The following is a 17102-nucleotide window of genomic DNA, read 5'->3' as shown; positions in this document are numbered from 1 at the left end:
TAAGTCAAGTCACTTTTAGGTTGGCAATATTGTTAATTGATCATTTTCTTACAACAGTATACTACACAAAGTATTCTACATGGCACCATAAATGGAACATTAACTTTATAAGAAATTTATAAGAAATTTTGGATTTAATGTAATTGACATACTTTTATTGATTATATCCATGTCGTTCTTCCAGACATTAGTAACCAATATCTTGCATATGTCGGTAAGCATAAATGTGTTTTTCTGAAACGTTAATTAATTAATGTACAGCAGAGTATTTTTGTAACATTGAAATATTTTATTGTTTGATGGTGTGACAGCTGCTTTATCATGGATAATGTCATATAAATACATTGGTTGCCATACAGGTGCATCTCAATAAATTAGAATATTGTAAAATATAGAATTAAAAATATAGTATTGTAAAATATTAGAATATGGTAAAATATTTTGTTAAATGTGAGCAACAATCATCACAATTAAAAGAACCAAAGACTTAAACTACTTCAGTCTGTGTGCATTGAATTTATTTAATATACGAGTTTTACAATTTGAGTTGAATTACTGAAATAAATAACCTCTTCCACGATATTGTAATTTATTGAGATGCACCTGTATATACCCCAATTTAGTTACACATACCATTACTATTGACCAAGAAAAAAATGTGTATATATATATATATATATATATATATATATATATATATATATATATATATATATATATATATATATATAAAACGTTTGTAGAATTAACAAAGTTATTTTATTTCTTTTTGTAGATTTGGTACAAAAGAGCTACAGTAACCTGGATGCAGCAATGTCTTTCCCTGTATGCATGATGCTCTTCAATGTAAATTTAAGCCACTTTTTAAAATAATTACAAACAGTTTATGAAGAATAATGTACAGTTTAATTGATATTTACTTGTAATGTAGTTTGCCATTTAAAGTTAATGCAAAAAATGTGTCAAGTACGTGTATAAGAAATCTCATGCCAGTGATATGTATAATGTTTCTTAAAGTAAAAGCTCACAGCATAAGTTCTCCAAGTACTCCACCTAGTGGCTGTCTGGCACCACAGCCACTATCATGTGTCCTTCATGTTCAGCAGAGTAAGTAATACTTCCTAAAAACATTGCATTGAAATTGCTTTGCATTGATAAAGCACAAAAAACAGTGGGGGGCTTTTCAGCCAAACTGTTATCTAGGTTTTTCTTCAGCACATTAACTAAAAAAACAAAAACAAAAGAAGGCCTGGGCCAATCCATTATTAAAAAAGTTCTAAATGTATAGTTACTTCAAAGAAACACATTTAAAACCTGAAAATAACATGAATATAATCTTCTATTCCATACAATATTTGTCATATTTATCAATCCCAACTATTGTTTTATCAATCATAAATTACAAAATCAACAATAAATTTAAAGTTGATCACACAGAGGATTTCACTGAAATGAAACCCATTTTATGTATGGAGAGAGAAGAACAGTTCAGTCCAACTTCTTGTCCAAATTGAAGAGCTCAAGTATATCGAGCATGGCCTTTTTAATATGGCTGCCAAAGAGGTGGGAGTCCTATGAAGACAGTCAGTCAGTGAACACTGCAAATTTAACATATAGTAAAAGTAAATTAAAAAAATTTAAACAAAGTGAGATACTTACAGTCTCTGGACTGGAACGCTTGCTGGATATGTGGAAGTTAATTAGGTCTTCTCCAAGAATGATATAGGACACGCCATAACCATCATCTGCAACCTACGATGAGAAAATTATTTTAATCTATAATTGAAAAGCACCGTCTTATGTAGTCAACATATTTTTCTACAGAAGCCTCTCCTCTCAGTTTTAATACTGAACAACTTATGAAAACCATGGCATGAAAATTCAACATTTACTGTCACCAATTATTACTTAATTAAACCTATTATCAGAACATAAATATGAATTGGCATCACTGTCATGTAAACTGTATTCAGATTTGTTTAATTAAAATAAAAAACTCTATAAAAAAATCTATATTGGATGTAGAAAATTAATCATCTAAATATGACCCTCCATATATCAATTGTGTGTAAGTATTTCTTTATAAACTTTTTTCAACTCTCATTTACATATTTAATTAATTTCATAATAATATCAGTTACTTATGGCCATAATGTCCATGTTGTACCAGTTGGAAATCATATTTCCAAGTTGCCAAATATTAAAAATTATGTATTCAGTTGCACTCTACTACTTTTTGCACTTACTGGTCCAAAGCCACCACCACTGGTGACATGCTCTGGGTGCTTCTTCAAATCAAAGAGCTCCACCTGCTGTAGAGGAGTCTGACTAGTGGACAGCCTCCACGGCTCAGACAACACCTACACACACACACACACACACACACACACACACACACACACACACACACACACAATTTCAGTCCATGTACGTATGTAGAGACAGTTTGCAATCTTTCATCATTATGTCTTGCAAACTATAAAATCAGCCGTCTAAACTTCCTGTTTATGGAAAGTTCATGTCCATGTGCTCTTACCTCTTTGAGGAAGGCTGAGTCATCTCCCAGGTACTTAGACACCACATAAAGGCAGAAAAGATGGCGATCGATGCCTTTGCCAGTCATGGCCATTCTATAGAGGTTCTGGTGCTTTTCTGCTGCTATTTTCAGAAGTTGCATCCTCTCATCTCTCTAAATAAAGAGTTAGAAAAGAATGTCTTTGTTTTTATATTAACAGAATATCAACCACTGTATAATTTACATTAACTGTCATTGGCCATGAATGGTCAGACTCTAATATTTTAAAGCTGATAGGAACATTACAACTCAATAAAACACTCTTTTTAAAATCTTTTGCTGTGGGCAGGGGAAGACTCTTAATGGATTATTTTAGATCAATTTAAAATAAGAATTCTACAGTTTTTCTAAAGGAACAAATGCCTCTTTAGATTATTTACAGAGTAATATGTTTGTTAATGTGGCTGGTGAGTGTACATTTCCAAAAGAGTGAAATAAATTCATCCTAGCCTGATTAACCAAAAAACAGTGAAGAAAAGAGCAGCTGATCTTACCGTCTGTTTTTCATCCATCATGGCACGAACAAACTTGCAAGTCTCCACTGTGCAGGAGCGAACAGTTTCTGTGCGACCTTCACGGAATAGACGCGTCATGGAGGCCTCGTATGTCAAGCAGAACTTGCCCTTATCCTGAGGTAAGAAAGAGGTGTTGTCACATAAACACTAAACCAAAGTGGCTGAAGAATAGAATATGAACTGAGATGGCCATGAATAGTGGTTAGTTACTTACTCTGAAGTGAGCGAGCTGGAGTGCGATCTGAATAAAGGCGTCTGGGCTGGTCTTGCATTTCTTGATTAAACCTTTGCCAAAGTTGTTGAAGGGAAAGATGTGCATGTCTACATCATCTGCCAAGGCATTAGCCACCGTCAAAGAGCTGTTGATGACAGACTGACACTGGAGAGAGAAAAAACTCAACAATTACCCATTAACTACACAAATCTGTGACTGAAAGAATGCAAATAAGCACATTATTAGTGTCTGTGCCTGATAAGTAAATGAACTTAAACAGGAGAATTCTTAGCATAAAAAGTAAGAAGTAAAGGGGCAGTATACCTCCTCTGAAATATCCCACTGTAGACGCTGGGGTCCAGGCAGACTGGGATGTGGTTTGCCCTTGCAGTGGCCATCATCAGTGTAACCGAGCTTTATAGGATCCATAGACAACACATGCTGCAGCATGCACACACACAAACACAGAGCAGATTGATTCAAACGATTAATCATGAATTCTTTTCATTTGTAAACATTTAGATGATAGTAAAGACTACTCATTTAATTTTAGTGCTGCTTAGGGCATGAAAGGATTATAGCGTATTATTTTTAATCCTACTGCACAACACACATCCAGTTAAGTGATGATTTTAACTAAGCAAACTAATAAATCTTCATGGATAAGATGAATAAGCAATAGTCAGGTATGCAGAAGCACTAATCAAACAGGGCAGATACAAGCTTTTCAGCATATTCAGATTGCCCTGCAGGCTACCTAATGACTGATTATTACCGCTTAGTAATGCATAAAGTCCCTATTTGGGTGCTTTTGAGAGCGTTACCTCCCACAGGTGGCCCACAATGGGGGCATCAGCCCAGGAATGCTCAGCATTCAGGCCCATTGTTCCATTTTTAAACACAATCAGGTTAAAGGACTTGTCAAACCATCTGGAAGAAAAAAAAAAAGACATTTCACCTTCAAATGTGACACAGTCTTCAAACGTGGAGCCTCGTAATAAAGAACAAAAACATAGCTGTAATTCCTTTAACTTTTGAAATGAATTGAATTGAGTGATCCTTTATCCCTACCGGTCATAGCATTTTCCATGAAGCAAAGATTTTGCATAGCTGTCCAGGGACTGCACAGGGTTATCAGGTTCATAACGTTGCTCTGTGTCATCCAGCGTGACGAAGAAAGCAGCCTTCTCCACTGAATCCAGAGACTTTTGTTCTTTCCCCTACTGAAAAACTCGGCACGGGCCTTTGCCCAAGGCAGTCTGCAGAGAGAATAAGGGAGATAAAAACAATTAGGAATCGATGCAGTTTCATAAGAAAACAATGCAACTTCAACAGTACTGCCTATTTTTTTTACCTAATTCACCTACAAGCATGGGGGGGAAAACAGCAATAAGAGAAAACCCAAATGGACATGGAATTAACATGTGACACTTCACTTAGGCAGTAACCTGACTCTTACAAACTCCCTATTTACATGGTACTGCCTATTAGGTTGCATATGGTGCTGGTTTATTTATGTACTGTCTAAGAATAATTAGATTCAGCATGTCCAATAAAAAGCTTCTTTGCTGCTTATTTAAACTGATATAATACAGTGTTTTTTTTTTTAATCAGACTGGCTGAGTAATAACATACAATTGATTTATATACAAAGCAAAACAATACTGATAACCATTTTAGCTTTCATTTTTCAAGCCGTGTCTCACCTGTCTCCTGCAGTAAGTGCAGCCAATGTTTCCTCCCCAGGCTGAGGCTTGGATGTATCTGCCAGAATCCTCTCCATTTGTTGCTCAATCTCTCTGGGTAACAGCAAGCGGCCGTCGTAAAACATCCACACCTTGAAAAAGCGGCCTTTGTGATAAACCACGATGTGCTTGCTCTCGTTCATGTGCTGCAAGATATCTGCATGTAAAGATAAGAGGAAGTATGAATCCAGATTCAGCCCTGTACTACCTTTAATTACTGAAAATGACCATTTTGAAATAGTCAAGAGTTTACATGTGGTACCCATTGTACACATGGATGAGGCCTTCGATTTTAAACCGAATAAATTCATGTTAACATCTAATTTATAGCAACGTCATACTACAATTCTACAGCACCCGGTGTGTTAATATTTGCAACACATGCAAGCATTAGTTTAAGTCTATTTATAATGTTTCAAAGCGTTCATAGAAGTAGTAAAAACCATAAAAGCATTATGTCTGTGTCCTTAAAAATTTAGGAGTAAACTCGTTTCTACTCTTCAATTAATATTATTGATTACTGATTTCCCTTAAATCATGACACATTTTACTAAGAGAAAATCACCCAGCGTGACAACCCGTTTAAACCACGCCCACACACACCAGAAGTTCACACCTGTGTATGTACATGCATTATAATCCAGACCCACTGTTTGGTGAAACACCCATTAGTTCAGATTGGAGGTATAGATGCACAAGCAAAGAGAAGAGAGCTCTACCTTCTTCTACACCTGGGACTCGAGTGGTGTTGAACATACGCTCATACTGGGATGAGCACATAGGAATAGTGTTTTGAACCATAAGCTGTAAAGCAAAAGGGAGAGTCAGACACTAACATATAGCAAAGGAAAACCCAAAGACCAGCACAAACACACAGCCACCGGAAGAGAACGAAATAGATGTGTGATAAAGAAGAGGGGGAAAAGTGAAAGGAGAAAATGGATGGATGCTCATGTGAGAAGCGCTTTCACAAGTATGGAGATGCAGCCTCAAGTCACCAGCATGACACACATTATATTTGTAAAACTATTTTCATTTTATGAGGTGATTCTTATTCTATTATGCAGCCAAATAAAAATGATCCAGACAATTTAGGACTACGTAAACAGTTGGCATTTGCAAAAAATACACTGACTGGTAACTCGAGGTGGCATGTTATTAGACAGTCTGTTTAAATGACAGAGGAGTCATTTAAGCACCGGTTGAAGGCCCAATCTCTCACCTGTCTCCAGGCCTGGGATGCGGGATGTGTTAAACATCCGCTCCCATTGTGCCGAACACAACGGCACTCTGTTCTCCAGCAAGTAAACCTGCGCACGTTTAACAGAGCACTGTTTAGGGGGGGCTTCATAATAATCATGCATAGGTTAGTTGAAGAGAAACCGAGGGATGGAGTAAGACAAAGAGCGAGAGAGCAGCAGTGAGGAATAAAGGCAGAGAAAAAGACAAGAAAAGAAAGAGGTCATAAATTGAGCAAAAAGGAAGAGTAAGAGAGTATGTGAGAGAAGAAGAAAGAGAGAAATTAAATAGAAAGCAGTGGTGAAGGAATATAAAAAATATGAATGGTTGAGAAAATTGAAACAACAGAGGATGGGGGGGTGTTGGTAGGAGAGGAATGACAGATCAATGCACATGCTGCATATCTAGAACGTATTCTAGTCAAATTCAGCATTAGCATCAAGACTGTTCCACACCTACATTCCTCACTCTATAACTATTAATATTCCCTATAAGGCAAATTAGAAACTAAATGTCTCATAATGACTTAATAGTATACTTAAATATAAATACATTGATAAAAATCTATAAAAAGATATGATTCTGTTATCTAACTATATCAGTTCCTAAGTAAAAAATGGACTTTACCCCAATGCATTTAATTAACATGAAATGCAGTTAGTTCTGCAAAGCCTGCAACTAATCGATAACTTAAAGAGTGTAGAAATAGACACAGTTCTCTATTCACTCTTTAGCAACAGTATATGTGTAAAGCAGGTATGTGTTTTGCTAGAAAATCTCTGTGTGATGCATATTAGAGTGTTGTAAAATAGGTTTGTGGAGAGAAAAATGACTCACAGGTTTGATCTGAGCTCGGTCAAGTTTCCTTCTGTAAAGCATGATGGAGTGGATGGTGTTCCCTGCTCTGGCGGCTTGCAAATTAGTAGGGAAAACGTACAGGAAGTCCTGCAGGTGACATGCCAAACATAATAATGCTTTAAAATAACAACCATGTAAGTGGTCTATTTGTGTAGAACTAGTCTGACCAGTGACTAGACGGCGACCATGTGTCTGCATTAGCAAGTACGCAGTCACTGATTTTGACCATTTCTCTCTCGCCATTCCCTAACTGCTTCTATCTTACTTTTTTCCTTTTGACTTTTTTATCTTTTATATGAACCAAACAAAATGAATAAGCACCTATGGCTTTATTGTCTGCTAGTGTTAAATCTTAAATTTAAGAGTATTTACATATACAGCCTTATATACAAAATATAATTGTATATGAATTATGACTTTTGCAGACACTGTAAAGAAATGTGCAACATCAGGGTTAGTTGATCATCCATTTGCTGTAAAGCCAGTAGGAGGCTCCTGTTCTGCTCTAATGCATACTGTACCATTATTTCAGAGTAGCAATGACCACATTCAGATGGACATTTTTTAATTAAAGAAAAAAAGATACTTAAAGTCTTCTTGTAATAAGAGGTAATTATTCAGCATATAATTAAATCATTAAATGATCCATAAATATCAAATATATTATGGAATGGGGTTCAAAGAACTGAGAAAACAAACAAATTCTATTTAATTCTGAAACTAAGCAGTTTTAAAAACAAATTAAAAAAGAGGGAAAAAATGGTCCACTATTAATGGCTTACTCTATTTCATTGTCAATGTTTTCAATTTGACTCCTAAAAACTCCTTGAAACTTCTACTTTATTTAAAACATATGTTCTGACAAAATTTTGAGATTCGTGAAGATACCGTAATTTCCGGACTATAAAGTGCACCCATATATAAGCCGCACCCACAGAATTTTACAAATATTTTTATTTTTAACATAAATAGGCCGCACCTGTCTATAAGTCTACACTAATGAACTTTACACAGGTTTTAACGAAAGACATGTTACACACAGTGTAACGAGTGAAATATGTTGCGCTTCCTTTAGGAGCATAGCGGTATTTTAGGAATAGCCTGCCGCCACATTTTTCTGCTATTACTGCGTGTGTGGAGACTGAGGAATATGTCCCTATTATTATCTGATGCTCATTTCTAAGTTTCTTTGACTAACCCATAACGCTGTTGCCAAGAAAAATAAAAAAGCACGAGTTTTGTAAACCTGTCTGTGCTTATATGATTTCGGTTGCAACTGGAGAAGCTATCTCTGACTGAAGCTATCCCTTCACCCAGACTCGACGCGTTACAACGGCTTGTGTCTAAACAGTAGCCGACCAAGTAAGTAATTGTTCACTGTCTTCCTCCTTCCTTTCACAACTATTTCTCTCGGGAGTTTATCTTTTGGCATCGTCGTGCTTTTAAAAATCACCCGATGGAAGTTTTTTCTCCCGATGCCGTGCAGCTCAGAACACAGGTGAGGTGCGTTTTTCGTTTCCGTTCGGAAATTTCATTGGTCTAATGTTATGGGGTTCAGTTTTTTGGCTTGAAGTTTGTGAAACCGGGAAAAACCCAGGAAAAACTCATAAATTAGCCGCTTCGTTGTTTAAGCCGCGGGGTTCAAAACGTGGGAAAAAAGTAGCGGCTAATAGTCCGAAAAATACGGTATATATATATATATATATATATATATATATATATATATATATATATATATATATATATATATATATATAACATTAAAATCAAATCAAATCAAATCAAATTTTATTCATCACATACACATACATACAGGGTACGACATGCAGTGAAATGCTTTATACGACGGTCCGGCATGAGGGGAATAGGGTGGGGAAAATAAATAAATAAATAAATAAAATAAAATAAAATAAAATTATACTTTAAACTTGTTATTGCTAATAACACAATTTTTGCTAAAAAAATGTCTCCTTAAATTAGGAAGGGATGCCTAGTAGAAACATTTCCACTAGTGTTTTTCAGGCTTCTGTGCCATATAAAAACACCTCTACTGAAATCTACTGTAAACAAAGTGTCATGGATACAGTAATGAGTCCCTGAGGATCAATGATGAAACCTCACTCTAACTCTCTTTCTGTCACCAAGACTGTTATACAAAATCAGTTACCACAGACTAAGGGGCATTAAATTGTGTTCTAAAAATAAACTTCAATCTGTACCATTGCATAGTAGTTGCTGTTGACCATGATGGGTCCACGACCTCGCAAGTAAATGTACTCCTCCCACCAGTCGCTGACCTGCCATTGTAAAGCAATAACAGAGTTTAAACAGGAATTCATATTACTCTGACCTTAATTCCAGTCAATGAAAGATAGTGACAACTTACATAATTAGAGGCCCAAAAGGCCTTGAGCTTCAGGTACCACTGGAGTTTGGGGCCCAAGTTCTTCTCAAAGTCCTGTGCCAGTCCTTCCATACGTTTGTACTGCTTATCGTCCATTAGAGGACGCACTGATTCGAGGTACTAGACAAGAGAGACATGTCTTAAGGTCTCTGATCATTTGTCATTTTGTATACATAAATCTTACATTATTTTAAAGAGTGGAAGATAAATATCATGTCTTTCCCGACATCACACAATTAAAGTAAATCAAACTAAATAATTTAATTTTTTTGATAACGTTAAAACATTGTAAAAACATTTTTGTCTTCTGTAAAACAGTATGAGACTCACTCTTTTCATTGTGTCCTTCACAGCAGGCACGGGTAGGCGTGGCAGTGAGCTCTGGAAGCTGAACAGCATTGGCTTCGGTCCAGAGAACAACTTTACCAGTAACTGAATTGATAACAGACATCAAACAAGTGGAATGGGAACACAAAAACAACTCATAAAACCTACTAATAAGCTCTGAAGGACAAATGCACAACATAGCTTTTCTAGATATACACTACACACAGCAATGAACAATACATTTTCAATGGGACTCACCAGCCAAATTTTGGTTCTTAAGGACATGGACCCATGCCGATTGTACATCCAGCCATGCCAGGACAGGAGAGATTTCAGAACATTCCTCATGACAAAGATTATAGTGACCCAAGCCCCCGTACCAATCAGCATTCCACCAACGATACGCTGGGTGTCCTCTGTTATATAGTTACTGTAGGAAAACAGATCTGTTTACAAATGTGGCCTCTACAATTTTAGACCTGCAGGTGGTGATCAACCTTATCAGACCACTACCACAGTAAAAAGTTTGACCCTTTGTAACTTTAGTTAATAGCACAATTCAACTCAAGATTTTTATCTTCATAAAAAAAACATTTAACCAATTTATAAACAGGATGAGCTTTTACGTTTGTTCTATTGTTATTGAAGGAAATGAATGTAGGTTAACAAAGCAGAACAGGCCCTTCTCTTGCTGAACATTCTCAAGCTTTTATTCTCATGTTCAGTCCTAGCAGTACAAATCGCTGTCAGTATCCATGGAGTTACATCATAATTTCCCCCTAATGTTTACATTTTTTAATTGTGCAACAAAAATCTTTTTTTTAGTGCAATATGTACCGATAGTTTCTAACAAGTAACCTTTGAATCAAAATAAAAGATTTTGGGTTTTTTTTTGTGTCAAGGTCTGAATGCACCACAGGTCTTACATCTGATCATAAGCAGCCAGGCATTTTCATCTATTTGGAAATGGATGTAATGTCAAGCTTCAAACCATTTTTATAGTAACCAAGCAAAACTATACAGTTAAACGCAAAGGAGCATCTGTTCTCCTAGGGCGTTATTAGAAATTTTAAGCATCATCTCCAAACATCTGGATATTAACTCATCAACTGGATGCCTTTTCCAATTCTCTTTAGAAGAGTTTTAAAAAAAAACCACAGTCTGATGGGCAACTAATAGAAAGTGTATCTGCACTGTGTAATAAATATAAAACTTTTTTCAACATGTTAATGCTCTGTTATAAAAACAAATCACTTTCTTATTATACACACAGTATGCTAAGTGAATTTATGTCAGTTACTTACCTGACTGGTAAATGAGTGGCCAGCTTAGTTACGAGTCCTAAACTTGGGTCTATCTCCGCATACTTTGTATAGGTCATATAACCTCCAACCACAACAAGGAGTCCAGAAGGACTTCCAGGATAAACTCCGGTCATAATACCATTCTGTGAAAAGATATTATCATGTACTTACATCTTTAAGTGTGTCACAATTATGCACCATTAACAAACCCTTTTATATTAAACATACAACAATAAAAACATCAACCCAACCAATAACATACGTCAAAATAAACTGCTAGTTATACAAGAATTATATCAGTGAAGATCATTCCTACTGTGGGTCATATAATGCAATAAACATTGGCATACCAACATTCAGTTTCTTAGAGGAGATTCAATAAAAATACCTTGAACCGAATGAACCTCTTTTTCCAGGAGTGTAAGGCAGAAAGATAAATCTGCCGTAAGGCCTCATGACAAAGGTGTAGGTCAATGCCATCGGGAGTGACAGTGAACTGAAAGGCAACCGCCTGGTGAGCTTCTGCCATGCTGCCTCTGAATACTTACTGTAAGGGAGGAGAAAGCATCTATAATTCACTTACTTGTATTGATCAGAAATTTCACCTAGTCATTCTGTGATCTGCACACCATTCACTGCAATATTAGCGTCAACATCAATACATGCCTTTAAATGACATTTATATTTAAAATTACATTCTCCTTCTTTTTGTTATATATTCAACTATAGATTGGAACGTCCACTGCAACATCCAATAACTCATGTAATACGAGAGTATGAAATACATCTAATAGAGAGAAGCCACCACTAAGTCACCACTAAGCCACCACTGGCTACTTTACATAAACAGACAAAGTGACAAACACCAAGGACATTCTAAATGTGGTGACTTATTTGCTCTTCAACAATTCAATAGAATGTAAAATGCAAAAATACACAGAAATAATCACTCTATCCAAATAGACATTAAAACTCTAACACTCCAGTCTAACATAATAAGCCAAAACAGACAATTTAAAGCCTGAAAGAATGTAAGTTAGAGACAGAAGATAACATTTTGTGGGATAATATATGATTTTATTTAAACTACTTGATTTTAAACCTAATCATGGGGTAAAGGAAATTAAATTTTGATGGAGAAATAATGAGTAATAAAGTGGTAATATGGCTGTAAGGAAGTTTTACTATCCGGCTCGAAGGACCAAATGTAAGAAAGATTATCCGGTGTATGCTGATCAGTGGATTGTACTCGCCCCAGTGTGTCAGTAAAAACACGAACACTCAAACTTTACGGGTTTATGGATTTGACCTTGTGTGGTTGTGATTCATGCTGTTTACCAATTGCAGTTCAATTGGTTGCATGTTGTCGTAAGTCAGCTGCTGCTTACTGTTCTGGCCTTTTAAGCACATGGTCAGAGTGGTGCACTGTGATGTCACAGAGGTAACTTATCATGATTCCACGCTTCCCCTAGTGGTAAAGTGTGGAAACACAACCAAAGGAGAACGCTAGTTAAACGCAAAGTTAATTTTTCCAATTACGTTTCTTTTACAACACAAAGGTTTTATACTCCAAACATTTTGTCCACTGTTCCTTTTTTTTTTTTTTTTTTGAGTCTTATCATGTGTTTAATGTTAAAAAATATACACAAGATAGGTGATTTCCAAGTTTTACTTTATTTATGACACCATAAACAGTGATTTGCTCACCAGCTTCTCCTTTTTCCCCTCCGGCTTCGAACAAACAAACCAAAAAGTACTGCTTGTCTTGTTTCAGAGAATGTGAAAAGTGCATGTCCAGTCCTGCAGTCCCATTGCAGAAAGAATATGCAGAAAATGTATTGATTCATACTGATGAATCAAAAGATTTTAATAAATATCTCCTTGCTAAACCTTTCATCATAGCACCAAATAAATGTAAAATTACAGCATTTTTAATTCTGCTATATTATAGGCTTAAGTCTCTGCATTTGAGTTGTTACTTCACACATAATGTAAATGAACGATAACATTTGTATAAACCTGTGATTTATCCTGCAGCCAGATCTGAGGTTGAAAGATCTATGTTGTTCTGCAAAATTTATCAACTCTGTCAGAACTGTCAGATATGAAAATTGAACAGGGCTGTGCTATAAATTATATCAATCTTAATGTCAAATGGCATGCCTAACAACCAAACAGACAAATTAGACAAATTAATTTAGCTTCAGTGGGAATTTTAAGAAAATCCAGTGATGATTAAAGTGTGAATAAGCAAAGAAAACCTTTTTGACAAATCAAATTTTTTGCTTTCATATACTGAAACAAATACATCAGTAAAGTAAAGGTCAGTGAAAAGATCACAAAATTAATTAGAGAACTTTATATGTCCTGATTTCCCAAGCTATGGAAAGGGAAATTTATTTAAGAAAGCCAAAGAACAGCCAGATGAGAAGATTTTTGTTATGATTAAATGATTAAAACCACATTTTGCAAATGATTATAAAAATTCAATAAAATAGTTTACATACATCATACTCACTCCTTCAGCTGCATCCATCTTCTTTAGCTTCTTGCCTATATATATATAGGCAAGAAGCTAAAGAAGATGGATGCAGCTGAAGGAGTGAGTATGATGTATGTAAACTATTAAAAAGAAAACAAGTGACAGATGTATTTTATTGAAATGAATACTCCATTTGAATACACTGGTGTATTACACACACAAGGCATAAACTAAATGATTTTATGACTGCAGCCTCCTCGCATCTTGCAAGAGATGGAGTGGACTTTGGTTTATTCTGTATTTGTATAGGTTTTATCACCTAAATATATCCTTATTTCTCAGGATCAGTTTTGAAAAATAATTAACAAAAGTTAATATTTGTGCAGTCAACTGTCACAGTGAACTTAAAACTCACTCGAGTTATTGAATAATCACAGTGTACACAGCTTAAAAAACAACAACAAAAAAAGACTGTAACTATCCATGTTCTATACATTGAGAAACATATTCAGGACCTACAACTGATCCAAGAAGGACGGGTTTGTATTTTTTTACTTTAATACTTTCTTTAGGTGTGCTTGCTTTAAATGCACAGATACATTTCCAATACAAACTTATATAAGAAAAAAAAAGCTACTATGTGGCAACTTGACCTATACCTATTCTGCTTTACAAAATCATGATGAACAGACCCACAGACACTCTGCTTTATTGGCTGATCTTCGTCTCTTCTGCTGACAAAAATTCAGCTTGATCTTGAACTTATCTACTGTGTTACATTACTAGCAGCAATTCATGTTTTCTTCCTCCAGTTTTACCAGCTTTGTCTTTGTTTTGCCAGCATTCAGGCCAAGCAGCTTTCTGAGCAGGAATTGATCATAATTTGGGTCACGTCAACTTTGTTCAACAGTTTAATGTTGTAATAATTTAGAGACGACTACATGACTACATGTTTGCATACTACATATTATATTGCAGAGGTGTTGTGCGTACAGACAGATACAGATTGCGATTGCCTTAATGTAATTTAAAGCAGCACTTCATTTTTAAACACACCAGTCATTCAGGATGATCATAGCGTCATGTAATAAACACGTGAAAAACACAAGCTGCCTGTAGCAGGGTTAACATGTGCTTGAATGTGTAGAAATTAAATGGGAAAAGATGAGGTGCTGTGTGCAGTGTGTTACCTGCTAATTTATTTATGGGAAGTGCTGTAAACAGATGTTCAGAAACTCATATGTGCTTTATTTGAGTTTTGGATTAAAGGTATGTCAATGACATGAGACAGAACGGCCTCAGAAGTCGTATGAAGGACGCAGGTGAAAGCCGGTACCAGCAAACACACGTGTCTTCTAACCCCCTCCACTTCCTCCCCTCCCCCACCAGAGCGCGCGCGTTCCTAGGCCACGTGATCCTCTGGTGTCACCGAAAACTAGGTGAAAGTTCGCCGCGCTGCAGCATGTGGAAAACCTCTGCGCGCGCGCTCCAAAATAGAAAAGCGGTTGATTATCATAATAACACTATAACGCATTATGCGCAGATAAACTTTTGTTTTTCCACTTTCTAGGCTTTGCATCTTCGTTGAGAGATAAGGGAAGGAAATCATACCTGCAAATTGGTTCACCTTGGTGTGTTTATTATCACAAAAAGTGCACGCTTAATATGAATACAGAGAATGCTGTGAACACGGATGTGGCTTTGATTTGAGATACTAATACTGAGACTAGTTTTGGTCTAAACACCGGAATGCACTTGTCCTGGGTTAAGTTTTTCCGCCCGGGATCATTTGTTGTGATTTATAAAATGACCTCTGCTTTTGGAAGAAAGCCGGACACCTGCACAACACAACTCCAGGTTGTTTTCACAACATTGACAATGTCACCGCCTGCAGGAACCAACAGTGGAATCCCACAACAACTCGGTGCAAATACATTTACATAATGACATTATAATTATACATAATAAAAGGTTAGAATTGCACATTGTATAATTGCATTTCCTTGGCTTCATTAACCTACAGCAAGATTATAACACTAATTCAGGCCATCGTCTCCTAAAATCATCTAAAGCCGTGTGCATGTCAGTGTGTAGAGCAGGCTGCATGAGACCTTCTCCCTGAGCCGTGCACTTTAACCCACTTTCCATCCCGGCACATGAACCTCCAGTACACTGACTACACCAGCAATTCTGTACTACAGTGTGTCCGTGTTTAGAAATTCAGTAGTAATCTCACCTCGGTCGTGCTTTTCTGGAGTGTGGGTCCCGGGAGAAGGAATCGGTGTAGTCCCGCACTTCACTTCTGTAACCCTGATGAATGAAAGTGGAGTACAACACAGGAGACCGCCCACTCTGTGACGTCACACCACTGACCCATAATAACGCGTTCTGCCGCGTGTGAATCTTCTTTAGCCTTAAACTTTCCTGAACATTTCTGAAATGATTTATATGATAGGTTTCTGTATGTATCTGTTACTTTTTTAGGGTTTGATTTGATTTTAGTTTTGTATAGTGGATTATACAGAATTAGTGTATTGATAGATAGAACCTTATCTATAGATAGGTCAAGTCAAGTCAAGAGTCAAGAGGCTTTTATTGTCATTTTTACTAAACACAGTGGTACACAGTACACAGTAAAAACGAGACAACGTTCCTCCGGAACCCTGGTGCTACACTAAACAACAACAAACAAAACAACATAGAGCTACACTACAAGCTACATAAAGTGCATCGAGTGCAACCTAGTGCAAACAGTGCAGACAGACGACACAAGACAAGACACAAAACCCAATATAGCGCCGACCAGTAAACCTACTGTATACTTGATTATACAGTACTGTACAAGAAAACTGTAAAAACTATACAAACTAAAAACTATATCCCAGAAGTGAGTATAAACAGAACAGTGTAGTGCAAAATATACAGCAGCAGTCAAAGGTGCAAAGAACAGCATGTAAACAGTATAATACAATGATAATGATAAATGTGCAAGAAACAGCATGTAAACAGTATAATACAGTGATAAATGATAAATGTACCTAGATAGATAGATAGATAGATAGATAGATAGATAGATAGATAGATAGATAGATAGATAGATAGATAGATAATGTCTAGTTTGCATATACCTGATCATCAATTCATATAGATAGATAGATAGATAGACAGACAGACAGACAGACAGACAGACAGATAGATAGAGAGATCATGTCTAGTTTGCATATACCTGATCATCACATTCATATAGATAGATAGATAGATAGATAGATAGATAGATAGATAGATAGATAGATAGATAGATAGATAGATAGATAGATAGATAGACAGACAGACAGACAGACAGACAGATAGACAGATAGATAGATAGATAGATCATGTCTAGTTTGCATATACCTGATCATCACATTCATATAGATAGATAGATAGATAGATAGATAGA

At 36.1% G+C, this 17102-nt stretch overlaps 1 protein-coding gene across 1 annotated transcript; it reads right to left on the bottom strand.

Moving 5' to 3' along the window:
- Window positions 1-883: 883 nt before the first annotated feature.
- Window positions 884-16048, bottom strand: cpt1ab (carnitine palmitoyltransferase 1Ab (liver)). The gene is given in 20 exon segments (XM_046859624.1): window positions 884-1572; window positions 1660-1752; window positions 2247-2360; window positions 2537-2689; window positions 3070-3204; window positions 3305-3469; window positions 3629-3745; window positions 4129-4234; window positions 4376-4511; window positions 4514-4563; window positions 5011-5206; window positions 6272-6359; window positions 7126-7233; window positions 9366-9443; window positions 9533-9670; window positions 9881-9982; window positions 10136-10307; window positions 11182-11324; window positions 11570-11728; window positions 15900-16048. Coding segments are annotated over 19 exon segments (2319 nt in total). The 5' UTR covers window positions 11711-11728; window positions 15900-16048; the 3' UTR covers window positions 884-1488.
- Between the last annotated feature and the right edge of the window lie 1054 nt (window positions 16049-17102).

Source organism: Silurus meridionalis, chromosome 10 (genome assembly GCF_014805685.1).
Source record: "Silurus meridionalis isolate SWU-2019-XX chromosome 10, ASM1480568v1, whole genome shotgun sequence".
NCBI lineage: Eukaryota > Metazoa > Chordata > Actinopteri > Siluriformes > Siluridae > Silurus > Silurus meridionalis.
Note: the sequence above shows the minus strand (reverse complement) of the source record. Positions and strands in the feature narration are given on the sequence as shown.